The 24,760-nt window shown below is 53.3% G+C and overlaps 11 protein-coding genes and 1 non-coding gene across 12 annotated transcripts; 7 read left to right on the forward strand and 5 right to left on the reverse strand.

Annotated features, from left to right (window-relative positions):
• Window positions 1-138: 138 nt before the first annotated feature.
• On the forward strand, window positions 139-2,921 carry SNOG_03493 (hypothetical protein; the record flags this gene model as incomplete). The annotated part of the gene is made up of 6 exons (XM_001794003.1): window positions 139-228; window positions 278-493; window positions 547-650; window positions 943-2,118; window positions 2,420-2,480; window positions 2,535-2,921. 6 exons carry the CDS (start codon window positions 139-141, stop codon window positions 2,595-2,597), a joined length of 1,710 nt encoding a protein of 569 aa, XP_001794055.1. The 3' UTR covers window positions 2,598-2,921.
• Window positions 2,922-3,199: 278 nt separating this feature from the next.
• SNOG_03494 (hypothetical protein) lies at window positions 3,200-4,631 on the reverse strand (the record flags this gene model as incomplete). The annotated part of the gene is made up of 3 exons (XM_001794004.1): window positions 3,200-3,243; window positions 3,267-4,529; window positions 4,583-4,631. The coding sequence occupies 3 exons, from the start codon at window positions 4,629-4,631 to the stop codon at window positions 3,200-3,202; spliced, it is 1,356 nt and encodes a 451-aa protein (XP_001794056.1).
• Window positions 4,632-5,595: 964 nt separating this feature from the next.
• SNOG_03496 (hypothetical protein) lies at window positions 5,596-9,006 on the forward strand (the record flags this gene model as incomplete). Its single annotated transcript, XM_001794005.1, has 3 exons — window positions 5,596-6,859; window positions 6,906-8,874; window positions 8,925-9,006. The coding sequence occupies 3 exons, from the start codon at window positions 5,596-5,598 to the stop codon at window positions 9,004-9,006; spliced, it is 3,315 nt and encodes a 1,104-aa protein (XP_001794057.1).
• Window positions 9,007-9,522: 516 nt separating this feature from the next.
• On the forward strand, window positions 9,523-10,362 carry SNOG_03497 (hypothetical protein; the record flags this gene model as incomplete). Its single annotated transcript, XM_001794006.1, has 1 exon — window positions 9,523-10,362. The coding sequence occupies one exon, from the start codon at window positions 9,523-9,525 to the stop codon at window positions 10,360-10,362; it is 840 nt and encodes a 279-aa protein (XP_001794058.1).
• A 682-nt stretch (window positions 10,363-11,044) lies between these two features.
• SNOG_03498 (hypothetical protein) lies at window positions 11,045-12,814 on the reverse strand (the record flags this gene model as incomplete). Its single annotated transcript, XM_001794007.1, has 3 exons — window positions 11,045-12,570; window positions 12,622-12,707; window positions 12,801-12,814. The coding sequence occupies 3 exons, from the start codon at window positions 12,812-12,814 to the stop codon at window positions 11,045-11,047; spliced, it is 1,626 nt and encodes a 541-aa protein (XP_001794059.1).
• Window positions 12,815-12,955: 141 nt separating this feature from the next.
• Window positions 12,956-13,463, reverse strand: SNOG_03499 (hypothetical protein; the record flags this gene model as incomplete). Its single annotated transcript, XM_001794008.1, has 2 exons — window positions 12,956-13,293; window positions 13,391-13,463. 2 exons carry the CDS (start codon window positions 13,461-13,463, stop codon window positions 12,956-12,958), a joined length of 411 nt encoding a protein of 136 aa, XP_001794060.1.
• A 666-nt stretch (window positions 13,464-14,129) lies between these two features.
• On the forward strand, window positions 14,130-15,200 carry SNOG_03500 (hypothetical protein; the record flags this gene model as incomplete). Its single annotated transcript, XM_001794009.1, has 2 exons — window positions 14,130-14,906; window positions 14,937-15,200. The coding sequence occupies 2 exons, from the start codon at window positions 14,130-14,132 to the stop codon at window positions 15,198-15,200; spliced, it is 1,041 nt and encodes a 346-aa protein (XP_001794061.1).
• Window positions 15,201-15,702: 502 nt separating this feature from the next.
• Window positions 15,703-15,950, forward strand: SNOG_03501 (hypothetical protein; the record flags this gene model as incomplete). The annotated part of the gene is made up of 2 exons (XM_001794010.1): window positions 15,703-15,767; window positions 15,824-15,950. The coding sequence occupies 2 exons, from the start codon at window positions 15,703-15,705 to the stop codon at window positions 15,948-15,950; spliced, it is 192 nt and encodes a 63-aa protein (XP_001794062.1).
• Window positions 15,951-16,595: 645 nt separating this feature from the next.
• SNOG_16635 lies at window positions 16,596-16,681 on the forward strand. Its single transcript is given in 2 exon segments — window positions 16,596-16,632; window positions 16,647-16,681. It is a non-coding gene; the product is annotated as a tRNA-His (tRNA).
• Window positions 16,682-17,169: 488 nt separating this feature from the next.
• SNOG_03502 (hypothetical protein) lies at window positions 17,170-17,828 on the reverse strand (the record flags this gene model as incomplete). The annotated part of the gene is made up of 3 exons (XM_001794011.1): window positions 17,170-17,421; window positions 17,476-17,689; window positions 17,761-17,828. 3 exons carry the CDS (start codon window positions 17,826-17,828, stop codon window positions 17,170-17,172), a joined length of 534 nt encoding a protein of 177 aa, XP_001794063.1.
• A 356-nt stretch (window positions 17,829-18,184) lies between these two features.
• On the forward strand, window positions 18,185-19,463 carry SNOG_03503 (hypothetical protein; the record flags this gene model as incomplete). Its single annotated transcript, XM_001794012.1, has 2 exons — window positions 18,185-19,233; window positions 19,283-19,463. 2 exons carry the CDS (start codon window positions 18,185-18,187, stop codon window positions 19,461-19,463), a joined length of 1,230 nt encoding a protein of 409 aa, XP_001794064.1.
• A 651-nt stretch (window positions 19,464-20,114) lies between these two features.
• Window positions 20,115-24,204, reverse strand: SNOG_03504 (hypothetical protein; the record flags this gene model as incomplete). The annotated part of the gene is made up of 7 exons (XM_001794013.1): window positions 20,115-20,228; window positions 20,275-21,488; window positions 21,540-21,623; window positions 21,674-22,600; window positions 22,652-23,461; window positions 23,701-23,997; window positions 24,054-24,204. 7 exons carry the CDS (start codon window positions 24,202-24,204, stop codon window positions 20,115-20,117), a joined length of 3,597 nt encoding a protein of 1,198 aa, XP_001794065.1.
• Between the last annotated feature and the right edge of the window lie 556 nt (window positions 24,205-24,760).

Here is a 24,760-nt window from a genome sequence, read left to right on the forward strand (position 1 = left end):
GTTCGCAGCTTCCATAGTTCGCGCCGCAGCTCTCACCAACCTCCAACCACTCAACTTCTGCACCCTCTATTGTGCAATTTCTGCTCGACAACATCATCAGGCCAAGCTCGCGACACGCTTCTGCGTTCTCACGAAAAAATGCTTGCCATCGGTCGAGGCAGTATTGCCCATGTGCAATACACTGGCGACGAAGCTGCTGGTGAGATCAAGAAGCTCCTCGACGCTGTTGTAAGTTTCGCCCAACCACGCCGCTTTGCGCATGCTGATATCTTCGCAGATCGCAGACGAGGATGACTTTGAGAAGTGGGAGACTCTGATCAATCGCGCTTCTGACCTCGAGGGCGGCGTCACCCGGAACTCAAACCCGTCGGCTATCGAGCTCGTTCGCAACGTATATGACTGCTTCCTCGCAAAGTTCCCGCTCTTCTTCGGATACTGGAAGAAGTATGCTGATCTCGAGTTCTCTATTGGCGGCACCGAGACTGCTGAAATGGTGCGCTTCACACTGTAGCTCCTTTGCGACAGCGAGGCTAATGGTTGACACAGGTCTACGAGCGCGGTGTTTCTTGCGTCACAACTTCTGTCGATCTGTGGGCAAACTACTGTACCTTCAAGATGGATACGTCCCATGATCCCGACATCATCCGAGAGTAAGTCTGGCCTTTCTTCCTGAATACAGGAACTCAGATCGCACCTTAGCGAACAGCCTGCGCTTGGTGGCATCACGGTGCATCCCTGACCAACTGTTACTGGAACCGTGCTGCGCGAAGCTTTGGTTACTCTTTCTTTGCCCCACTACCACATACCGCACTTGTTTAAGTTCCGATAACTGTCCGCGGTCCGGATCGCATCTTGCGACAAGGTTCTTCTTCAGGAAGCTTCACACCCCCTCTCCCCACCCCGCTCCTGCACTCTTATGGAATTACCATACTGACAATACAGTCTCTTCGAGCGTGGCGCCCAGTCTGTCGGTCTTGACTTCCAGAACCATCCGTTCTGGGACAAGTACATCGAGTTCGAAGAACGCAACCAGGAGTACGCGAACGCCACCAAGCTGTACAGCCGCGCCTTCCGCATCCCTAGCTACTATTTCACCAAGTACTACGAGAAGCTCTCTGTCGCACTCGGCTCACGCCCTGTCGAAGAGCTGGCCGAGCCGGAGCTGCTTGAGACCCTGAACAAGCAAATCCAGGTCGAGAACCAAGGCCAGCCAGAGAAGGCTCCTTTGGAGCTCGAGCGTCAGATCCGACATGCGATCAGCCAGCACTATTACAACATCTATGCGAGCGTTCAGGCAGACGTTTCGAGCCGCTGGAGCTTCGAGCAAGAAATTAAGAGGGCTTACTTCCACGTTACGGAGCTCGAGCAGTCTGAACTTGACAACTGGCACAAGTACCTTGACTTCGAGGAGAAGCAAGGCGACTTCGAGCGCGCATCATTCTTGTACGAGCGCTGTCTGTCCATATGCGCTCTGTACGAGGAGTTCTGGCTGCGCTATGCGCGCTGGATGTACTCGCAAGGCAAGGAGGAGAACACTCGGATCATCTATGCGAAGGCCAGCTGTATCTTCGTTCCCATCGGCTGCCCGACTGTGCGACTCAACTGGGCTCGTTTCGAGGAGAAGCTTGGCCGTACGTCAATAGCCCGCGACATCTATGTGGCCATTCTTGACCAGGCTCCCGGACACCAGGAGACGCTCATCTCCTTGGCCAACATCGAGCGTCGCCACGAAGGCAACGATGCTGCTGTCCGCCTCCTCGACGACTACATTGAGCGTTCTGACAACCACATTGGTGGTATTCTTGCCGCTGAACAAGTCCGAATCCTGTGGCAGTGCAAGGGCTCCGTAGATGAGGCCCGCAAAGTCTTCCAGGAAAAGCACGAGCGCTTTGGCGATTCGCCCGACTTCTGGCTTAAGTACTTGGCTTTCGAAATCGCACAGCCGTTCACCGATGAAGAGGAGGCCCACTCGCGTGTCAAAGCCGTCTACGAGTCGGCACACCGCCTATCTCCAGAGGGCTCCAAGGGGCTTGCACAGCACTACATGGAGTTCCTGATGAACCGCGGAGGCAAGGATGCTGCGGAGGAGTATATGCAGCTAGACCGCGATCTCAACGGGTATGTATCATCTGCTAAGAGCGCGGCCCCTTCCCAATCCCAAAAACGCAAAGGACAGCCTCACAACACAGCAAACAAGCGTCAACGCAAGTAGCCTGGCGTCGACGTTGATACCCAGCGCATTGCAGAGGGTCGGTAGAGCCAGGAGCCGACCTTCCCTCCCCTTCCCAATTGCTTATTACTGCTTGACTCATTTTTTTCTGCTTCCGCGTTACCGCTAGCGAAATGTAATCACCACCGCTCTACATCTGTTGACACTCGCTAACTTTGGGACTTCAAAGTTACCACACGCAGATGAAAGGCTGGTCATCGGACTCGCACCAGGAATCGCTTCAAGGCCACAATTGATTGTGGACCACATGGTATGTTTGAAATACCATCATCGCATGACCATGCTTTTGCTAACCAGCCTACAGTTGAGGTTCGTCTGCCGCCACCCACCAACCCCCTCCACCCCATGGACCCCTACTGCGTATTAGCTCTGATCCGTTGCATTGCATGACCGCCTCGGACCATTGACACGACTTGGGCGGCATTATACCCCTGCCCGACGTTACGCCCCCCTTTGCGAAAATTCCCCACCCGAGTAATAGCATCTGCCCATAAGGTAACAAACCTTTCCCATCCCATTCCCCCGCACGTGTTATGCATTTCTGAGCTGGATATGGGCGGCACGATTGAATGCACACAGCATAGGCTTTGTGCCTGCTTAGTGGCGCATGGAGTTTGGGTTGACTCTACTCAGCTAGTACTAGGAACAGGAATGTCTCCGTAAATTTTCAATGAATCAAAAGAATCTCAAATGCTACTGCTCTTGTCGAGATAGATCATGTGATGCAATAATTATCCTATCTTGTCGCAGCCCTTGACTCAATTGAGTATCTGGGTCAACCCATCTCCATTCCATTTCCCTCACAGCACAAACCCACCACTATTCTTCTGCCTCGGCTCCCCAGCCGCCTCGAACGTCCCGTTCCTCAATCTCCTCAGCCCCTGCGCCGTACTCTGCCCCGGCGCAACCCACGTGACATTCGCGCCCAGTCCCTTCAAAAACGCCGTCGTTCCATTATCAAACCCATACTCAAAGCTCACCTGCGCCGGCACCAGCTGATCGTGAATCCTCGGCTGCGCCAGGGCCTGCGGCGCACTCATATTGCCGTCCAGTATATGGATCAGGTTCTGGATCGTGGCGGTGATGATGCGGCTCCCGCCGGCGGCACCGACGGCGACGTAGAATGCGTCTACTAAGCTAGAGGAGTTGGCGTGCTCGACGATGACGGGGGCGATGGAGGATAAGGGGCGTTTTCCCGCGCGCACGTAGTTTGCGGGGGAGGGGATGAAGCCGAACGCGTTGCTAGTCCCAGGGATGCTGAAGTCGTTCATTTCGTTGTTCATGATGATGCCCGTCTCTGGGACGACGAGTTTGGAGCCGAAGAGTAAATTGACGGTAGTGGTGAGGGTGATGGACATACCGCTCGCATCAGCGGTGACGACGTGGCTTGTACCTGGGGTTTCGAGTGATTCAAAACCCTCGGGGTCGTAGTAGGACGTGTTGAATGTGCGCGTGTCGTCGATTTTTGACCGGACTTCTGCGGCGGTTTTGGCGCTGATCATGGCGTTTTGGTAGGCGTCAATGCCATTGAGGAACAAGGGGTCGCCGAGGTTTGCGCGCATGCCGTAGGCGAATTTCATCGATTCGTCAAGGCGGTGGGTGGTGAGGTTTATGTTTGAGGGAGATCCGACGCAGGTGTAGCCTTCCATGATTTTGAGGACGGCGAGGGCGACTTCGCCGCCTGAGGGGGCGGAGCAGGCGGTGAGTTTGTAGTCGCGGTAGGTTATGGTGGAGGGTTGACGGATGGCGACTGTGTAGTTTGCAAGGTCGTCGAGGGTCATGGTGCCGTTTTTCGCGCGCAGGGCGTTGATGGTAGCTTCTGCGATGGGGCCGGAGTAGAATGCATCGGGGCCTTCTTTGGCGATGGTCTCGAGGGTGTTGGCATAGCGTTTTCTGGTAATGGTCTCGTTGAGCTTGAGGAGACGGCCTTTGGGCGCGAAGTCCAGGGCAAATTCCAGGTCGTTGACGAGGAAGTTTGAAGAGGAGTTTGCGCCGGCTGAGCTGATTGCTGAGGCCATGTAGTTCACGAGATCTTGGTTGACTGTCCATCCATCTCTAGCGACTTTGACGGCGGGAGTAAGAACAGTCTCCCAGGGTAGCTTTCCATAGTTCTCGTGCAGACGCTGGAGGCCGCGGACTTCACCTGGTACGCCGGAAGCAAGGCCTCCTGTTAGACTAGCCTGTTCGTTGTTCTTGTACATGTCTTCGAAAGCTGCAGCGGGTGCTGTCTCTCTGAAGTCGATGAACTCGTAGGTTCCATTGGGTGCGCGGATTAGCATGAAGCCTCCTCCACCAAGGCCTACATTTCATCAGTAAACATACACTTCATATTCGAGTGTCTTGATGTCATACCACTGTGATACATGCCCACCACTCCAATGCACGCTACGGTGCCGACCATGGCATCGGCAGCATTACCACCAAGTCTCAGCAATTCAATGCCGATATGACTGCAAATATCGCTTTCCGAAGCCACAGCTCCACGTTGGCCATCATGCAGTATCGGGGCTGAAGGTGCTCCCAGCACCGTCTGTAGAGTCAAGAGACTCGCGAACGCCCTCATTACAGAACCAGCACCGTAAGCCATCGTACCAGCTTCGTTTTGACTATCAAGTAAAGTGGTAGAGGAAAGAAGCTCAGCTAGCCAGCGGAAGAGCATTACTTAAGGCAAACTACTGCAGCCTCGCAACCCGATGGCGTGCCCGAAGCCCGCTTTGACGCTTTCGGAAGGTTAATGCACGTCTGGCGGGATGGAACCAGGATCTGGAGAAAAGAACGACGCGGGTACTTGTAAACTCCGTCATCACGGCTCGTGTGCCTGTTGGAAGTTTATAGGCGGAGTTGGCTTGCTGCGCTTCCTAGAGATAGCGGTAGCAATTGGCCGAGAGAGATAAGCCGTCCTGCGGGGCTGGAGATAGCCAGCGATTGGGTTGTTGGAGCTTGAGGCTCATCGCTGCGATTACATTACACAGACTTTGATGTTCTGTGAAGCACAGGAGGCTCGCAAATGCTCATCAGTCCCTACATAAGCTTTCTTCGGCACCGGGCTATTGGCTAGTGAAGCTTGCCTGTGTCTTTGGTCAATCGCTCGAATTAGTTTGCGCAAATAACGAATCTACGGGGACAGGGCTATGCAGCGTGAACATGATTACACCGATGAAAACTGTGTTGAGACATGATGAACACGGCGTGAAGTTTGTGTTGTGCAGGAGACGCACAGTGGGTACCTGGCTCCCTGTGTACGTCCTGTGTCGGAAGTGACGACGAGCAACGTGACTACGCGAGCGCGTCGATTCGTCTAACGCGTCACCATCCGCGCCAACGCCAACGACCAACCTTCACAACCCACCCCACGAAAAGTCACAATGGCTCCCAAAAGTAGCCAATCGTCGCAGGGCTTGTCTCAGAGGAGCAAGCAACAGACAATCTCCAGCTTCTTCACGCCAAAACCCTCACAAACACCAAAAGCGCCCCCGAAGCCTGCTGCACTTGCTGTCCCGAATGGCGCAGACCAAGACGACGACGACGACGAAGACGAAGATATTGCTCCCCCGCGGCAATTGACCCCTGCTCGTAAGCGCTCGATTGATGAGCAGCACGAGGATGAAGAAGCTGGCCGTTCATCGCCTCCCAAGCGTGTTCGCGTAGCAAACGACGAACCGCGACCTTCGCTCGGAAACGCATCTGCAACGACATTGAACGCCGCGAAGCCCCCCAAGATCACAGAGAGGACGTCCAAGTTCCTCTTTTCGTCGTCACCTGTCGTACGAGACGAGACCGACGCGAAGGATGACGCTGCCGCTACACAGAAACTGCGCGAGAAGCTGCACGAGAAGTTCGTGAAGAAACTAGGCCGGCCTGACAGTTTTGCCGAGCTGCGGAGAAGAAATAAGGTCATCTCTGAAGACAATGGCAACGGCGAGGAAGGAGAGGGCGAAGAGGACGAGGAAGAAGAAGAGCCAGCACCCAAACCTACAAAGGGCCGGAAGGGGGCCGCAACGAAGAAGACCTCGAAGCTGACTCCCATGGAGCTGCAGTACTTGGACATCAAGCGGAAGCATATGGACACAGTCATTGTCATGGAAGTCGGGTACAAATTCAAGTTCTTTGGCGAAGACGCGCGGACGGCCTCCAAAGAGCTGGGGATCGTCTGCATACCGGGCAAGTTCAGATACGACGAACATCCGTCTGAAGCGCATTACGACCGATTCGCCTCCGCAAGCTTCCCCGTGCACCGACTGCAAGTCCACGTGAAGCGTCTAGTAAAGGCGAACCACAAAGTCGGTGTTGTACGCCAGCTCGAAACCGCGGCGCTGAAAGCAGCTGGAAACAACAGGAACACTCCCTTTGTGCGCAAGCTCACGAATCTCTACACCAAAGGCACATATGTCGACGACATAGAAGGCCTCGAGACCCCAACTGCAGGTGCGCAAGCGACTGGATACCTGCTCTGCGTCACAGAGACGAATGCAAAGGGCTGGGGCACAGATGAGAAGGTACAGGTCGGTCTTGTGGCTGTTCAGCCAGCGACAGGCGACATCATCTACGATGACTTCGAAGACGGCTTCATGCGCAGCGAGATCGAGACGCGGCTGCTCCACATTGCACCAGCTGAGTTCTTGATTGTTGGTGATCTTTCCAAAGCACACGGACAAGCTTATCCACCATCTGTCAGCTAGCAAGACCAATGTCTTTGGAGACAGGTCACGCGTGGAGAGGGTCGAGAAGCCAAAGACCATGGCCGCACAAGCGTACAGTCACATCTCAAACTTCTACGCCGACAAGATGAAGTCAAGTCAAGAAGGCGGATCTGAACAGGGTGCTATTCTGGACAAGGTACATCAGCTTTCCGAGCACGTTACGATATGTCTGTCAGCTATGATCACGTACTTGAGCGACTACGCACTGGAGCATGTCTTCGACTTGACAAAGTACTTCCAGCCCTTTAGTGCTCGTTCATACATGCTTTTGAACGGCAACACCTTGTCAAGTTTGGAGATCTACCAGAATCAGACCGACTACACCTCAAAGGGCAGCCTGTTCTGGACCATGGACAGAACGAAGACCCGCTTCGGGCAGCGACTACTGAGGAAGTGGGTCGGCCGACCATTGATCGATAAAGAGAGACTCGAAGAGCGCATCGCAGCTGTTGAAGAGCTCAAAGAGGGCGAGCATACCATTGCAGTCGATAAAGTGAAGTTCCTACTCGGGAAGATCAAGACAGATTTAGAAAAGGTCTTGATCAGGATATACTACAAGAAATGCTCCCGACCCGAGTTGCTAGCTGCGCTTCAGATCCTCCAGGACATCGCAAGCCAATACCTGTCGGCCAAGACACCGGAGCAGAGTGGCTTCTCCTCGATACTACTCAGCGAGGCTGTCTCAAACGTGCCGAAGATTTATGAAGATGTCAATAGCTTCCTCGAAAAGATCAACGCGAAGGCTGCGAAAGACGACGACAAGTACGGCTTCTTTCGCGAAGAGTTTGAAGCAGAAGACATCAACGACCTGAAGCTCAGCATCGCGTCTGTCGAAGATGACCTCAACACCCACCGAAAAGATGCTGCTGCGAAGCTGGGAAAGACCAAAGTCGACTATGTTACCGTCGCTGGTATAGAATACCTCATCGAAGTCAAGCGCAAGTCCGTTGAAGAGAAGAAGGTACCTGCGTCATGGCAGCAGATCTCTGCCACCAAAACCACCCTACGCTTCCACACCCCAGAAGTCAAACGCATGCTGCAAGAACGCGACCAGTACAAGGAGTCCTTAGCAGCAGCCTGTGACACGGCATTCAAGCGTCTTCTAGACGATATTGCAGCAAAATACCAATCCCTCCGTGATTGCGTTTCCAGCCTCGCAACTCTCGACGCCCTTCTCTCCCTCGCGACGCTCGCCAATCAGCCCGGCTACGTCAAGCCAACCTTCGTCGAAACAACCGAACTTGACATCGTTGGCGGCCGCCACCCCATGGTCGAACAGCTCCTACTCGACGCCTACGTCCCCAACGATGTCCATCTCTCCGGAGATGCAACGCGTGCCTTACTCGTCACCGGCCCAAACATGGGCGGCAAATCCAGCTACGTGCGTTCTGCCGCCTTGATCGCTATCATGGGCCAGATCGGGTCCTATGTGCCCGCCGAATCAGCGAAACTGGGCATGTTGGACGCAGTCTTTACGCGCATGGGCGCCCTAGACAACATGCTCAAGGGCGAATCGACGTTCATGGTCGAACTGAACGAAACGGCTGACATCCTACGCTCCGCGACGTCGCGGTCATTAATCATCCTTGATGAACTAGGTCGCGGCACGAGTACGTTTGACGGCGTGGCTATCGCTGAAGCAGTCCTTGACTACGTGATTCGCGACGTCGGCGCATTGACGCTGTTCATCACGCATTACCAGCACCTGGCGCGCTTGCAGGATCGCTTCAACGGCGAGTTAAAGAACGTGCACATGTCATTCGAAGAACGTGATGGAGGAAAAGAAGTCGTGTTCTTGTATGAAGTCGCAGAGGGCACGAGTCATAGGAGTTATGGATTGAACGTCGCGAGGTTGGCGAAGGTGCCGGAGAAGGTTATTGAGACTGCGGAGGTTAAGTCGAGCGAGTTGGAGGAGAGTATGGGGATTAGTCGCGTGGCGAATATGTAAGTTGCAGAATCTAAGAGCATGTGGGGAGTGAAACTAATGATGACAGGGCGCGCATGGTTAAGGGATTGCTGGAGGATGGGGGTGAAGAAGGGCTTGAGAGGTTGATTGAGGGCATCGAACAGCTGTGAGACTGAGGGATGCATATTCTCGTGTTCTACACACCTCTAGCAGGCGTCTATACGCTCTGTGGTCGGGACTTGTGTCAGAGTGGCAGCAAACGCATGCTGCAGGCATCCCGTATGAAATACAGGACTGGCGAGGAGGTGAAGAGCACATAGGAACGCCAATACAATCATGACATGTACCCGTCTCCTTCTACCAGAACTATGGACGATTCATTGTTTTCAAGATACTTCGTATTGACAAAGTTGTGCATTGTCCTCGAGTTCGTCCGGACAAGGCATCCACTCGATTCATCGGCGAATCGGAGACGTCTGAGTGCCGAAGGATGAGAAATCGATGATGTACGTAGGTACGGACGAATCTTGTACAACTTTATACATGCCACTCTAGTATATAAATACGTTTTCTGAAGCTCTACAAAGCTATATCGACGTACAAATACAGTAAGTACGACTTACAGGGCTGATGGAGGAGCCGTCCAATGACAGATCAGCAGTAGTAGTCACGCAATACGTACCACGATGAGCGCCATGCGCCAGCAACTGCCCGAACACGCACCGGCTGGGACGAATGAGGCTATTCCGTTCTACAAGAAGATAGCTGCTCGGCTTCAGTCTTTGCGACGCAGCAATGGCCGACATCAGCGCATCTTCGAACCTCTCCCCCAGGCTTCACAAGCTCGCCTCGACGCCTCCCTGAACGATGCGCCCATCGACACCGAGAAGCTCGTCGCTTCACAAACCCCAACCCCACAAGACAAGCAGAAAACTGTCCTCTACCTCGCCTACGGCTCCAACCTATGCAACGAAACCTTCCGCGGCGTGCGCGGCATCCGCCCCCTCTCGCAAACCAACGTCCTCGTCCCCTCCCTCCGCCTAACCTTCGACCTCCCCGGTGTCCCCTACAAAGAACCATGTTTCGCCAACTCCGCGCTCCGCTCCCCTCCACGTGAAAGCCGACTACCACCAAAGACCGCTGGGCACAAGGGTCCTCGTCCGGCGTCGTGTATGAAGGTCACGCTGGCCGACTACGCGCACATCATCGCGACCGAGGGCGGGGGCAGCGCGTACAAGGACATTCTAGTAGACTGCTATGTCCTTCCACACGCAGACACGGTGCCGGAAGTACCTTCTTCAAAGCCGTTCAAAGCGCACACGCTGTTTGCGCCAGCCACGGCCGAGCGCACGCATCGCCCGGATCCCAGCTACGCGCAGCCCTCGGGCGCGCTATCTCAAGCTCATCACCCGACGGCGCTGCCGAGTGCGATTTGCCCGGCCGAGTATCGCGCATATCTGCATGATATCAGGGCGTACACGATCACGGGGAAGACGCAGGCGGGTCGGCGCCCGCGCTGTTTTTGAGCATCTTGGGCTGCCGATTATCATGCTGGTGTTCGCCGCTGGTCCGGGCAGTTGCAGGGATGGACAAGGGCCAGGGCGCCCCGAAGTGGGTTTTGCGGACTTTTTCGGCGGCGGTATTTGGGGGCATGTGGATGTGTTATGATGTCGTGTTCAAGCGCGTGTTTGGGGAGGGGGAGAGGACGGTGGGGGATGAGGAAGTGGCGAGGGAGAGGGGAAGGGGTGTGAGGGACGGGGAAAAGGACGCGTTGCTTGAGAATGTTGTTGATACGCTGGATGGGGGAGGACAGGGTGGGAGGGATGAAGCGTGGTCGAGCCGTGTTTAGGTAAGAAGGCGGTATTTCGTGTCTTCAATGATAGTGCATGGAATAGAAGTTCCATAGTTTGTGACGACGCATATTCCCAAACTGCCTTTAGTGTTGGGTACATGGTGAAGTGATTGCACGTGAGCATGCAAGTCTCTATACAACTTCCAGCCCCTTCAAACAACAAATCAATCGCAAAGTGTAGCGATATATGCTGACTGCTTGTGTAGCTTTCACAGCTTTTGATCTGACTATGAGACGGCACGTTCATGTACGAGTAGGAGAACCGCAATCGTGTAATCAAACCATACAGTCCAACAAAAAAAGCGCCAAACACATCTGGGTCCTGAGATCAACCCATATCTCTCTCTCACTTGCTATCAATCAAACAGCTTTGGCAAACTCAACCCGCATGACCGTCTTATCAATCGGCTTCGACGTAATCGCCATCGTCTACCACAAATTAGCCCATGTGCAAACCCTTCAACAGTCACAAAACTTACGCTGATCAACTCCGACTTGGTCCTATACTTCCCCTTCTCATCCACAATCGGCCTATCCTTCTCGTCCCTCTCAATCTCTCCTCTCCCCACCTTGACAAAATCATACCGCCGCAGCGTACACGCCAGAATAACCCTAACCTCGATATTCGCCAGTTCCTGACCAATGCAGTTTCGTGGCCCGCGTTCGAAAGGCCTCCACGCACTGATCGGGATCTTGCTTGATCCCGTTGCCGAGCCGTCTGCATCGACACTCGCGCTGCTAGTATCAATGTCATCGACCCAGCGCTCAGGCACGAAGTCGTCCGCCGTGTCGCCGTAGACCTTGCGATCACGCTGGATCAAGTGCTGGCACATGTACAGCACGCAGTCGTCCAGACACACTTCCTCGCCATCCGAGGTGCGCAGCTTGAGTCCGTTGTGCGACATGCGCGCCGACCCGGCGGGCGGCCAGAGGCGCAGGGCTTCCTTGATGCAAGCGGACGTGTAGACGAGGGCTTTCATCGTGTCGTCCGGGCGGGCTTGGAAGACATCGCGCGGGTCAGAGTCGCCGAAGATGGAGTCGTGTTCGGCGCGGATTTTGGCGAGGCAGGAGGGGTGGATGGAGAGGGTGTAGAAGAGGCGTTGGAGGAGGATGGAGGTTGTGTCGTGACCTGCGAAGAGGAAGGTTTTTACTTGGTCGGCGATGTTTTGCATGATGAAGGGCGTTAGTGTTTCGGTGTCTTTGAGCGAGAGCGCGAGCACGGAGCGGTCTTTGGAATGGCTCTTGTCGGCTTGCATGGCGTCGAATTTCGCTTGGATGCATTTCTTGATGGCGACGTCTAGGCGCGTGCTGTAGAGATATCTCTTGAAGTGCTTGCTGGCGTTGAGCCACTTGAACATGGCTAAGCCGGTGTCTTCTGACCAGGTCGCGCCCAAAAGGCGAAAGTTCTTGACGATTTCGTCGCCCTGGATTGATTCATCCTGAGCCTTGCAGTCGATATCCGTGACGATCTGCCCGATGATGTCAAAGGTCACGTTCGTGCAGTACGGCTCCAACTCGGTGGGCTTTCCGGATTTAGCCAGGGCGTCTAGCTTCTCCATGAAAGTGTACGTCTTGTCGAGAACGACGGGAAGCAGTGTCATGAGATGCTGAGGTGCGAAAGCTGGGTTGAATCGTCTGCGAAGGCTCTTCCATGACTCTGCTTCTTCGCTGAGCATTGAATACCGACCTACTAGACGCCCGAGGCCCGCTTGGATGGTTGGAGATTTGGTCGTGCTGTATGGTTGATCTTTTGTAGCTTTCGAAATCTGCTCGGCAAATGCATGAGATGTAATCAAAACCAATGGCCATTGTGCTGGTCGAGTGTCGAAGAACATGTAGTCTGGCGATCCATGGGCCTTCCAGATGTTCTCGAGAATATAATCTGTGGGTTGGATTAGACCAATGCTCAGACCCTGACGCTAGATGTACTTACCTGGATGTACAGCAGAGCTTCCGGCTTTCTTGTATTCGTCTGCAATGTAACCCAAATGTCCAAGGAACAAGTTGCGTTTCAATGGGCTGGGTATGTTTGTAAATTTGCCATAACGGTATTGGTATAGCAGGAAGTACAACCCGGCTAATACAGTAGGGACGAGAGCCAGTATTGCATACTGTATGTCGGCCATTGTAGGATGAGTTAGTAGAACAGTTGAAGCAGCCACCTAGCCAATGTATATTGCGAGTTATCACACCAAAATTCTGCTTCTGCTTCTGCGAAGGTCCCCGATCAGGGCCTCGTCAAATATGAACACCGCAAAAAGTAACCCTTAAAGCTGAGGCACAGTTGCACGACTCAGGACCATGGAGAAGGCAAAGTAAACAATTCCACGAATCGTGTGTAAACTGCAAGGAACACGATGGAGAAGTTCGAGCGTCCGGGAAACAGAGTACCGGACCCATCTAGAATCGAACGACCAAGCTCGAGCCGTAGGAAGCACACTACCGGCAGCCGTCAAAGTGACATAACGCCTTTGACATTGGCACTTGGCCTCACCCGGATCCAAATAGGCGAACAAGACATCATTGGCGCCGTCGTTGTGGTCAATGACCATTGTGACATCGCTCATTGGTACATACAGAGAGCCAGGGAGAGCTTGTTCAGCACCTAGTCCGACGGATCGTATGCTATATGGCGCTCTCGGCTATTCATCCATATATGGCTTTGTCCCCTGATCGTGCAGGTTGGCACGGAGGGGCGTCACCCGGCGGGATGGCAGCAGCGGTGCCAATGAGCTGTCGCATGTGGAGCCTGATCGGAACCACCGTGATAGGCATGGTGTAGAAATCACATCTTCTGGGGCTGCGGGTAAGTGTTTTGTTTTCGTATGTTGTGTTACAATGCTCTGTTTGCGATGAAGTTAAGTGAGCATGGGTAATTCTTTCCCCTCTTCTTTCAGCACGGGGTCGGAAACTCACCCGCTTCAAAGCGCAAAACAAGAACAGTGCGATTTCAGGCGGCGGAACGTATCATGGTTTACACAACCACGCGCAATGCTCCTAGTATAGAGATAGCTATGGCTGCATACCTTGAAGGCTCTATGAGAATCTTGTAACATTCTAGTAAGCATTCTAGTATATCGAATCGGGTGCATAATGCAAGAAGATGTCCCTCGAAGGGCCGATGCACAGCGCGGGCAAGAATTCCATGGCGCCTTACCACATAACAACCATCAACGACCTGCGATGGCATGAATAAACTATTAAACAGCCACGCTCGCACGTGTACGGTTATCCTGGCCCATTGAGTGCGCAACTAGTCTTTCCATCCCTCTTTCGCAAACCGGCGTTCACCGACACCACTAAAATTGAGATTTGCTGCAACGTGGAGACCTAGTATCCACCATCAGCAATGTAAGAATTATCAAAAAGCCTCCAAACCTCCAAATCAAATCAGAAAATAATCTCCATCTTGCCATCTCTCAAGTCTTTCCAAATCCAATCATGTGCAAATCTCCCCTCCACACTTTCCTGCATTCCCTCCCAAAATGCGAGCACCACGTACATCTCGAGGGCTGTCTCTCACCCTCCCTAACCTTCACTCTCGCCGCGAAGAACAAAATCGCCCTGCCCTCCCCCACCACTGACCCAGCATACACATCCGTTGAAACGCTGACCGCGCGCTACAACAACTTCGCCAACCTCAACGACTTCCTGGGCTACTACTACCGCGCGCTGGATGCGGTCATCACGGCCGAAGACTTTGAGATGCTGGCGTGGGAGTACTTTACGATTGCGGCACGCGATGGCGTCAGGCATGCTGAGGTGTTCTTTGATCCGCAGAGTCATACGGCGAGGAGGATCAGTTTGAAGACGGTTGTGGAGGGGTTCAATGCGGCGTGCAAGCGTGCGGAGAAAGAGCTAGGGATTACGAGTAAACTCATCATGTGCTTTTTGCGACACTTGCCTGTGGATGAGTCGCGCAAGACGATGGCGGAAGCGGTTGAGGGCGGGTATTTCGATGGCGAGAAGAGTGTGATTTCGGCACTGGGGCTGGACTCGAGTGAGGTCGGATTCAGGCCGGAGCAGTTTCAGGAGATGTATTCGGAGGCTGAGAAGAGGGGGATTCGCAGGACGGCGCATGCAGGTGAAGAGGGGGATCCGAGTTATATTGCTGGAGCACTGGATGGGCTGCATGCCGAGAGGATTGATCATGGCATTCGGCTTATCGAGGATCCACAACTGATGGAAAGAGTGATCAAAGAAGGCATTATGCTCACGGTTTGTCCGTTGAGTAATGTTTGCTTGCAGGTCGTGCAGCATGTCAGCGAGCTGCCGATTCGAAAGTTCCTCGAGGCTGGTGTCAAGTTCAGCTTGAACTGCGATGATCCGGCGTACTTTGGTGGATATATTCTCAACAACTATTGCGCAGTTCAGGACGCTTTCGATTTGAGCGTGGGAGAGTGGAAGATTATCGTCCAGAACTCGATACAAGGGAGCTGGTGTGATCAGGCGAGGAAGGATGAGTTGCTCAACACGCTCGAGGAGTGTCTGAGCAAACATGCTAGTCAATGAAGAGAGAGGTCAGTTGGCTGCAGGACAAAGCTATGATAGAATATAAAATGCTTCGGGGCAACACCTAAGTGCTGGATGGCTGGGCCATCAGCAATCCTACTCATTGTCCGTTCTCTTCTGCATCCTTGTAATTCATATGACTGGTTTCCCTACAAAAGCATGGCGCGAAGATTAAATACGCACTTTCTTATTAATAGCACAAGAAATCGAGTGTAAATCTGGTTGCCTCCAGCCCTTGGCATATGCGCTTCCCTTCACTCCCTCCACTATAAAAACGAAAAAAATTATATCTCTAGTCATTGTGTCCCACCGATCAACCACTACCGCTTTTCCGCCTTAATTGCTTTTTCACTCGAAGTGCTCATCACGACGGCGTTACAGCCAATCCCTAGCATACCCCGACATCATAGCTATAGACAAGCCTAACAGCACATCCATCTTCTTCAACAACTTGCTCGAATTACCCAGCTAGAAGCGAGATCTAGCGTACGACTTCATTAACATGGCTACGTGTTCCACATCCAACATAAATTTCGTCGGATCACCTCGCGAGCTTCGGAATGCCGTGTACGATCACGTCTGGCGTTCACTCAACTTAATTGTCTTATGCTCACGGTAACAAGCCTACCGTGCAACTCGATATGGTGGACCAGGGGCATCAAAGCCTGTATTCTCCAGCGAATCAAAGCCGGATGTGGGTCGATGACCACGTCACAAGACGTGGTTGAGGTCTTCGAAGAATATGTCTAAGCCACTGCAAGTATTCTTCCGTTGGACCTTTATGTAGAGAAGACTCAACCAGGAGAATAACGAGTTCCTATCTTCAAGTAGACAGCGACAAAGAAGTATGTCTAAGCACGGGAAGAAAAAGTTGGGTACGATCACGGCCAGTATGAACATGGTTCATAATGTCATGTTCCTAGTCACATGGTGATAGTCAACGTACAAAGAACCTCAAGTACGGCTTACGAGTACATCTTGAATCTCAACAGAATATGAAAAACAATAGGAACTATGTGAATCTTCGTTTGACACTCAGTTATTCTACTTCCACTTGAAGGTAGGCATGACGAGTAAATACTCATTTCACTACAACTAAGTCGATATAGCTTACAATCCCTGGCCTTTACGTCAAGAATAACACATTCTGTATCTTTAAGTATCTACTTCAAATTCCCAAGTTCCAAATCTCCCCCACATATCAAATTCTCTCTTCCCGTCCGCTCCTTCCAATGATCGTGACTAACTCTATACTCCCCGCCCCACTAGGCTTTTTCTTCGACTCCACTTCGCCCGCAAACTCATTCAACACCATTGAAATGTGCTGGTACTGTCAAAACAATAGTATATATTGTAGCCAATTGCGAAATTTCCTAAATCAGTAAAGCGCAATCCGGTGCTATAGTCTAGGGGTAGGACGTGACATTGTGGAGATCACAAAATCAGCTGTCAAAACCCGTGTTCGAATCACGGTGGCGCCAAAGCAAGCTTTTCTTTTTTGCACTTTTTGTGTGCTGGTTGGTAAAGGTCGTGCATGTAGGCGAATGATTTCTGGAGAGCCGATATTTTTGGATGGCTACCAATCACCTCGCAACACATCTCACAGGATATTATTATAGCTCTTTTAATATTTAGTCTTGGTCTTAGCTAATGGTGCTGAAGTAAGCCTACCACATTTCATGTCCGTTCATCACGTACTCGCTGAGTGGGGAACAGTGTATGTCGCTCTTGTTATGTCATTTTGTATCTTCAAGCTGGTGAATTGGCCTTTTGAGCTATGTCGTGGCATTTGCATTCTGCGTGCAGTCAGCGCCGATTCCGCTTTCCACTTGTGCGCCTTGGCATACATCTGGCTGTATTTTCCCAAACCAGTTCGCATGATCTGACGCGGCGATCGTGGAGCGCTTCGCGTGTCGTCTTCGTGGGTATCATTTTCCCTCCCATTCTCCTCTGATGTGAATTCACAGCCTCAGTCTGAGTCGCTGACATCCATCTCCATCTCTGCGTCATCCTCCTCCTCTTCCTCCTCGTCGCGTGCCCTCTTCTGACCCTTTGCGGAATCTTGGGCATTGACGGGTACTGCCTTCTCAGGAGCGGCGCCGAAGCCTTTTGCTTGTGCCGTAGTCTGTTCTGGCTCGGCCTCTCGCTCGGGCTCAGGCATCTTGTACGTTCCGTCGAGCTTGGCGATGGTGTCTGACTTTGTTTTGGCGTAGGCGATTTGCTGTGACATATCAGTACTTGGCCCAATTTTAGAATTGGTGCGAAAAGGACTTACCATATCCTTGCCAAAGAAAGTGAAGCCTTGCAGTGCGCGCATAGCCTGTGTTGAGGCATCGAGATCTCGGAATACGACGTGCGCCTGGCCACGCATCTTTGCAGTCTTCAATGCCACCACGTCGAGCACAACGCCATAGGTCGCGAAAAGCATATAGAGGCTCCGCTTCAAGTCTTCCTTGGGCAGCTTGTCGTTGAGGTTCCGTACATAGAGACTAGGTGCCATTAGCGAACCTGTTGATATTGTTGGCTTTGCAAGCGTATAGATCAAAGTGTGACAACTTACGTGCGGTTCGGAATGCCTTCCTTGTTGGCGGCAACAGTGCCCGGGGGTCCTCGGTTGGAAGTAGCCATGGTTGTGGAGGGTTTGGTGGAGGATTCGAAGCGTCGGTGGTGAGTTGAGCTCCCCGCAAAAGTTCACGAAGTTCACGCTAAAGTTGCTGGGACCGTGCGGCCATTGCCGCATTGTGAAGGCAGCATGAACATCACTCTTCCACCATTCGAACAGCTACAAGAGGAGGATCCATGGGAGGGAAATCACGAGAGCCATGCGATCATGAATAAGAGCTTGTTACCCAGAGCCCACCAATAACCCCTGACGCAAATCACTTGCGCCTCACCTTGAGCTCCCAAAGCTCCACGCCTCGCGCCACGACCCGTTCACTCTCCCTTCACACTGCGAAGACCAGCCTTGCACGAGCTAGCCCGCCATGGCTGCCTCTCCAATGGCTCTCAGCCCGAGGCCAAACCCTCCAGGCTCGAAAGTTGCGCCAACTGCTGTCAAAAATAAAGCACTCGCGATCCTCAACTCCAACAACAAAACTGCGCGATCACCTGCGGCATCGGCATCGAATACTGGCATTTCAGCGACTACAGCCAGTGACGGAAACCTGGACCTTGCAGAACAGATGAACGAGAATATACGCGAACAATTCGTCAGCGGAGCCAGGCTTGGAGAAGGAACATACGCCATAGTATACGCCGGTCACTACAGAAACGACCCAAGCGCGCTCGTCGCCATAAAGAAGATCAAATTCAACGCCGAATTCAAAGACGGCATAGCAATGGACGCAATCCGCGAACTCAAATTCCTCAACGAACTCTCCCACCCCAACATCATCAAGCTGCATGCCGTCTACTCGACCAAAGACCAGAACATCTCCCTCGTCCTCGAACACCTGCCCCTCGGTGACATCGAAGGCCTCTGGCGCAATCCTGAAATCACATATACGGGCGCAGACATCAAGGCGTGGGCAAACATGCTCTGTCAAGCCGTCTGGTTCTGCCACGAAAACTACATCCTACACCGTGATATCAAGGGCAACAATTTACTCATCGCCGCCGACGGCACCGTCAAACTCGCCGATTTTGGTCTCGCGCGCTCCTTCGCCGAGCCGGGTCGCCACATGTCGTCCAACGTAATCACGCGCTTCTACCGGCCGCCCGAACTCTTCTACGGCGCGCAGCACTACGGCGGCGCCGTCGACATGTGGAGTGTAGGCTGCGTGATCGCAGAGCTCACAATTCGCAACTTCTTCCTCGCGGGCGACACGGACATCGGGCAGCTCGCGACTATATGCGACCACTTCGGCACGCCCACGGAAGATACATGGCCGGGCGTTACGTCGCTACGCTACTACCTGCCGCCTGGCGAACAAGACGGCATGGTCAAGAACTCCAAGGCGGGGAAGATGGGCAAGCCGACGAGTTGGTGGCGCGGCACGTTCCCGTTGCTTGGGGAAGACGGCGTCGAGTTCTTGCGCGCGCTGCTTACGATGGATCCGAATAAACGACTCACAGCGAGACAGGCGCTCGAGCATCGGTATTGGAGCACGACGCCCGCGCCCCACGAAGAAGGAGAATTTGCCGAGGCAAGGGGGTGGGGAGAAGAAGGTGGCCGAGGATTTGAAGAGGAAGGGGGGTGAGACGCCGGCGAATGGGCGCGCGGATAAGGTGGCGAGGAAGCTGGATTTTGCGTCCATGGGCTGAGCGTGAGGTGACTTTTGAGACGATGATCCGGTCGCGCCTGAGCTTCGGCCGGAGAAAAGGAGGATTTGAATATGAGCGTGGTGTCAGGCGTTTTGGTGGGTGACAGGGCTGTATTGAGCCTGGAATAACCGTCTTGCATTTCCGGGTGTTCGGGGCAGGATTTTGCCTGCGATAGAGCTGCGTGCATTGTAAACGCAACGGTACGAATAATCTAATTGATGCTGGTTGAACTTACATCTGAATTGTCCTGATACAGGCAAAACGAAAGCCGAAGCTAAGGCTGTGTAGATTCATTAACCCTTTCTTGACTGACAGTATCCCAATAAGTTCACAACTGTATACAGGCTGCTGTATAAAACAAGAGATTAATGGCAGTTGCATAGGTCACCTCACATTCAGAAACACAGTACTTCAAGATATGGCGTATGAGACAGCGGTTGCAGTTTGTAGATTTTGAGTTCATGTCATTTCGCGTTATAGGTGTAGAAGTCGTGACCATAGTCTCCAACGTAACTAGGCTTATCCGAAATAGCCATCCGCCCTTTCCATATAGCATTTTTAACTCTATTCGACCTGCCTCTTGGCGTCGATTAAATGCGCAAACCAATCGCAAGCTTTTGTGTTGAACGAACATTGCTGTACGTTTTACACTCACTTGACAAGCTTGCAGACAAGGTCGCCAGAATCGACCGAGTCGCCCTCGCGGACAGACAGGTTGCTGACCTTTCCGGAGTGAGGAGCTGAAATGACCATTTCCTGAGATATCTGTTAGTATATTGAACATTTTGCATATTTGGATCAGGAAACTTACCATCTTCATGGCGCTAAGGATAGCAACTGGGTCACCCTTCTTGACGTCGCTGCCATCGTGGACACGGACCTCAACCAAAACACCAGACATGGGCGAACCAACCTGGCTGCTGTCGGTGGGGTCGGCCTTTGGTCGTGAGACGTTGTCGATGGCCGCGTGCTGATCCTCAACGGTCACAGTACGGGTCTCGCCGTTCATCTCGTAGAAGACCTCACGAAGACCGGTCTGCTCGGACAGCGGACCGATAGCAAGGAGCTTGAGGATGAGCACCTTACCCTTCTCGAGCTCAACGTGGAACTCCTCGCCGATTTCTGGGCGAGACAAGAAGTAGCGGGTGGGGAGCACGGAGAGATCACCGTACTTGGAGGTCCACTTCTTGTAGTCCTCGAAGACCTTGGGGTACATAATGGAGGATGCTACGTCGCACTCGGTGGCATCACCCCATTTGGCCTTCAAGTCGGCCTTGACCTTGGTAATGTCAACGGGGTCAAGGTACAGACCAGGTCGTTTATCCATCTTCCTTCGCTCACGGAGAGCTTGTGATCGGAGAGGCTCAGGGAAGCCGCCGTATGGCTGACCCATCAGACCCTCGAAAAATTCCAGGACTGAGGATGGGAAGTCAAGCTGCTCGGCCTTGGCCAGAACATCATCGTATGAAAGCTTGTTGGACACCATAAACTGGGCCAAGTCACCAACAACCTTGGAGGTAGGTGTGACCTTGACAATGTCGCCGAGCAAGTCGTTGGCCTGCTCGTAGGCCTTCTTGGTCTGCGCCCATTGCTCACCGAGACCTTGCTGAGAAGCCTGGAAGATGAGGTTGGTGAGTTGACCACCAGGGATCTCGTGCTCGTAGACCTCTGGGTCGGGGCCAGTGAGACCAGCCTCGAAGGGAGAGTAGAGCAGACGCAGCTGGGCCCAGTATGCGTCCAGGTTGCGGATCATGTGGACATCGAGACCAGAGTCGAAGTCGGTTCCCTCAAGAGACGCCAGGATGGCACCAATGCTGGGCTGGGAAGTCATACCAGACATGCTGTCGATGGCAGCATCGACGGCATCGGCACCAGCTTCAGCACAAGCCACCATGGAGGCGACACCAGTACCGGCAGAGTCGTGAGTGTGCACATGGATGGGGAGGTCGGGGTACTTCTCACGGATGGTACCAATGAGAAGACGGGCCGCACGAGGCTTAAGAACACCAGCCATGTCCTTAATACCTACCGTGTATGTTAGTTACAAATACAAACATGGAATATCATCAAGCGTACCTAGTACATGAGCGCCCATGGCCACGATCTTGTCGACCACACTGACGTAGTACTCGAGGTTGTACTTCTTCTTGGGGTTCAGCACTGTTGATTTATTAGTGTCTGTTCGCATATCCTGGATATCTTCAACTCACTATCTCCGGAGTAACACACGGTACCCTCGGCAACACCGCCAGCCTTGAGAACAGCTTTGATACCGACCTCAAGCTGCTCAACATCGTTCAAAGCGTCAAAAACGCGGAAGATGTCGACACCGTTCTTCTTTGCCTGCTCACAGAAGTGGAAAATGGCGTTGTCGGGAAGCGATGAGTATGCGACACCGTTGGCACCACGGAGAAGCATTTGGAAGGGAATGTTGGGTACAAGCTTCCTCATCTTCCTCAGACGCTCCCATGGGTCCTCGTAGAGGAAGCGCATGGCCACGTCGAACGTGGCACCTCCCCAGCACTCGAGAGCCCAGGCGTTGGCATACGCGTGGCTGGTCTCCTTGGCGATGTTGAGCAGGTCAACTGTTCGTACACGGGTAGCTAGCAGCGACTGATGGGCGTCACGCCATGTGGTGTCCATGATCAAGCAGCCCTTGTTGGCACGGACAGCCTTTGCGAATGCTGCAGGGCCCTCCTTGACAAGGATGTTCCTCCATCCTGTAGCGCATGGTGCAGAGGTATCGACCTGCTTACCAGCGCTGTCGAAGATCTTGGGAATGGGGATTTCGCCCTTGAACTTGGGCTCGCCGATTTGTCCCTTGATCTGACTGCCGTTGACTGCAAGATCTCCAAGGTATGCGAGGAGCTTCTGTGCACGGTTCTGGGAGCCGATGAGATCGAAGAGCGCAGGAGTGTCGTCGATGAAGGTCGTCCAACATTGTCCGTCAACGAATGTGGGGTGTGTGAGGAGCTTGATCAAGAAGGGGATGTTGGTCTTGACGCCACGAATACGGAACTCAACGAGCGCACGCAACATCTTTCGGCGGACAATCTCGTATGTGGAACCACGGCACGAGCACTTTACAAGCATACTGTCGTAGTGAGGAGTGATAATGGCTCCAGCGAAACCATTTCCTGGAGGTTGTCAGTACATTGAAATCACACACATGGAGCACCATAGCATACCTCCGTCCAATCTTACACCATTACCACCAGCAGATCGGTAGACCTCAATCTTTCCGGTATCTGGTGCAAAGCTCTGTGCCGGGTCTTCTGTGGTGATACGGCATTGGAAGGCAAAACCGCGTGTGGAGATGTGGTCCTGGGTCAGACCGAGCTGCTCAAGTGATGCACCAGCAGCAATCTGAATCTGTGCAGCCACGATATCGATTCCAGTGACCTCTTCTGTGATGGTGTGCTCGACCTGGATACGTGGGTTGATCTCAATAAAGTAGTACCTATTCTGCTGGTCGACCAAGAACTCAGCAGTACCCGCATTGCGGTACTTGACAGACTGAGCGAGTCTAACGGCATCAGCCAGAATGTTGTCACGGGTCTCAACCGGGAGATCCTTAGCCGGAGCAATCTCAACGACCTTCTGATGACGACGCTGGACGGAGCAGTCACGCTCGTACAAGTGTACGACATTGCCAAGGTTGTCACCGAGCAGCTGGACTTCAATGTGCTTGGGCTTGTCGAGGAAGCGCTCGACGAAAACAGTGCCGTTGCCAAAGGCGGACTTGGCCTCTGAAGTTGCGCGCTCAAACGAGTCCTTGAGCGTCGACTGCTCGCGGACTACACGCATTCCACGGCCGCCACCTCCGAATGCGGCCTTGATGATGATGGGGAAACCGAATTCATCTGTGAAGGCCTTGACGTCTTCGAACTTCTCGACTGGGCCAGGCGTACCAGGCACAACTGGGACATTGCACTTGATGGCGAGTTTTCGGGCGGAGACTTTGTCGCCAAGTGCGTCGATGGTGTCAGGAGACGGTCCTACAAACTATTGCCCAGCGTCAGCCCATGCTACTTTCGACTCGGCTGCATCAAAAAGCAGGGCGTTTCTGATCGTGTAATGCGATCGGCGCGCCGCGGTTTAGTGCGAGATAGAGTGAGCCGGAAGCCCCGCCAATGCATCTCCGAGCACAGAGCACAGATATGCTCAACAGCTGCGATTGGCAAGGGCAGCCCCTCCATCCGTGCTGCGTCATAGGGTAAACAACGAGAAAAGATACTCACAATAAGACCGGCCTTCTCGACGTTCCGCGCGAATTCGGCGTTCTCTGACAGGAAACCGTAGCCGGGGTGAATCATGTTCACATTGTGCTCGACTGCGATCTTGATGATCTCGTCGCCGGCCAGGTAAGCTCCGACAGGAGTGTATTGGCCGCGAGCGCCGATTTCATATGCCTCATCAGCCTTCTGCCGATGCATGCTGAGGCGGTCCTCATGACTGTAGACTGCGACTGTGTGCAGAGACAGCTCGTGGGCTGTCCTGAAAATGCGGATGGGGATTTCTCCTCGGTTGGCGACTGGTAGAGCTGTCAGCAAGCTCCCCGCGAGCCATTGCGTGCGGACAGGGACATACCCAACAGCTTCTTCAGCTGCATAATGGAGCTGCTCGCTCGCAGCTGGTGGTGCACCGAGTTGCGGTGGGGGTGGTGCTCGCCATGCTCCTCGTCGAAATCATTCTCGTCAATGGCCGACGAGGCATTCTTATCAGTTACAAGCGAAGCCATGCTGGATGACCGCTGCGTATAAGGATAAGGTCTGGGGGAGGGAAAAGGGAGGAGGGGGGGAATGGAAGAGGGGAAAGACTTGGAGCAGCAAAGTCTGGGAGCGTTGACGAGCTATATAGCGGCGGTATCGGCAGGTTCCCACGGATTGCTCTTGCGAGTCACAACCAAGGCAAGTTTAATCCCAAAACAGCCAGCTCCAAAGATGCACCAAGCCCAAGCCGAGATCGAAACACTGGGAGGCCCTGCAGATGCTCGACGTTACCCCGTCGGCCGCCTTGGTGCAGCAAAAGAAACGGAGCTTGTCAAGCTATCGGAGCCACAATCTGGCTAGAGCTCCCTGTGCCCCTCCATGTCATGGTTGCTATCCACCGCCCGCCCCCCACATGCTTCACATTATACAATTGCCAACCTTGACTGAGGGTCCCGCCGCGCATTCCACACCGGACCCTCTCACATGTATAAAACCATCCCGTCGAATCCCACGCCCACTGTCAGACGCGTGGCACCCGGCCAAGTCGTATCAATTAGTGTTTGAATCAAGCATTGCGTTTCCCGC

The sequence above is a fragment of the Parastagonospora nodorum genome, assembly GCF_000146915.1.
Source record: "Parastagonospora nodorum SN15 chromosome Unknown scaffold_5, whole genome shotgun sequence".
Taxonomy (NCBI): domain Eukaryota; kingdom Fungi; phylum Ascomycota; class Dothideomycetes; order Pleosporales; family Phaeosphaeriaceae; genus Parastagonospora; species Parastagonospora nodorum.